The sequence below is a fragment of the Egretta garzetta genome, unplaced genomic scaffold (genome assembly GCF_000687185.1).
Source record: "Egretta garzetta isolate BGI_Z169 unplaced genomic scaffold, ASM68718v1 scaffold499, whole genome shotgun sequence".
Classification (NCBI taxonomy): domain Eukaryota; kingdom Metazoa; phylum Chordata; class Aves; order Pelecaniformes; family Ardeidae; genus Egretta; species Egretta garzetta.
Window position 1 is genome coordinate 211,038 of NW_009260802.1, and position 1,550 is coordinate 212,587.

Here is a 1,550-nt window from a genome sequence, read left to right on the forward strand (position 1 = left end):
GGAGGACGCTGAGCGCATCTCTCCCGGCCTCAACGAGCGCCGGCAAAAGGCAAATTAATGACAAGTCGCTCGAAGAGTTTGCCTGAAATTATTTTATTCTGCCCATCTACCCAAGAATTGATTACTCCCGGCCTGAAAATATGTCCAAATCAATACGCTAAAGCTAAGAGCAAAAAAGACATGCTCTAGCCCCATTTATTTAATCCACTTTTTTAAGGAATGGCACATAATTTACCACGTAGGAATTGCTAAGCCTTTCCAGAGCAAGGACTAATGGCGAGCTGTGGGAAACCTGCACCTCCATCCATCTCCCAGCCGAGCCGCGGGTCCCTGTGCCCACCAGCGATGACCCTGGCACCGGCGAAGCCCCCCATGGTGCCAGGGCTGGCCCCCCGGCCACCTCACCTTCCCGGGCAGGCAGGTACACAGGCGAGGCACGTCGCTCGGGGCGCCAACCAAGGAGACAGATTTCAACCCTCCCCTTTAGACAGACACTCTCGAAACAAGAGAAAACCCAACCCAAACCCCAAAAGGACACGGGGCTGCCCAGGCAGGCGTACCCCACTTTATTCACATTTGTGCATCTCGGGCCGTTTCCGACAGCTAAGGCGGCCTGCAGACAAACGCTCGCTCCAGGCTACTAAAGGACAAAATAAGGACAAAATAACACCCAGACCTCAGCCTCGTATGCTGTTCATGGCAGTAAGCTCTAGGAAAGAGCCACCCTGCAGCGACCGCACATGCGGGTAGGGCAAGCACCTCGCTCCCCCTGGAGATAGCTCCCGTTGGGCATCCCAAAGTGAGGTACCTTGTCGGGAAAGCAGGAGCGCACAGCGGCATTAAAATCGCGCGGAACGACCGCCCAGGAGGGACGCAGGGCTCTGGGGCAGGGCCAGCTTCCTTACAACTCCGACAAGAGCGGATTTGGGGAGGGGGCAGGCAGCAGGGTCCCTGGCTTTCCCTGCCCACCCTGCTCTTGTGGGGCTTTGAGGTCAACATGAGTTGGGGGTGAGCTAAAAGTGGTGCTGGACGTACCCAGCGGGACACCTGAAATTGCCTGCGTGGCATTTGCGGCTGAACTCATCCTTAGCAGAAACACACGTGCATTCCCCAGGGCGCCCGCGTGCCGTTCCCGGAAACACACGGCCCCAGGGACACCCCGCAGGACGGCGACGTGCCACCTTATCAGGGGGACGAGCGCCAGGTCCAGGGGAATTTCAGCGCTGGGTGCTGCTTTCCACAGAAAATGCCCAAAGCCCGCCCAGCAGGCGACACAAGAGCCCGATAAGCGGCCGGCGGAGCAACCTCTGCAACGCGCCCCGCTTGCGAATCCTCTGCATGCTCCACAGGGTCCTGGATTTTCCAGGGCATTAAACTCCATCGCCCCTGGAACAGCTCCGCGGCGGCTGTCATCCTCCCGGCGGGGGGCGGGCGGATGGGCTTCTCGCTGGAGCCCATCAGCGTCACTCTGGAGCCGGCGCTGGGCGAAGGAGGTGGCAGCGCCGCAGGCCCCAGCAGTCCCGCCGAGCCCGGCACCACGGAGCATGGCG

The 1,550-nt window shown here is 59.9% G+C and overlaps 1 protein-coding gene across 1 annotated transcript in view; it reads left to right on the top strand.

The window, feature by feature from the left end:
* The first annotated feature begins 345 nt into the window (after positions 1-345).
* Positions 346-1,550, top strand: part of RALGAPA2 (Ral GTPase activating protein catalytic subunit alpha 2) — a 194,587-nt gene continuing 193,382 nt past the window's right edge. The window contains exons 1-2 of the mRNA XM_035902236.1: positions 346-421; positions 1,350-1,547. Of these exons, the coding sequence (XP_035758129.1) occupies positions 346-421; positions 1,350-1,547 (274 nt within the window). The remainder of the gene's footprint in view (positions 422-1,349; positions 1,548-1,550) is intronic.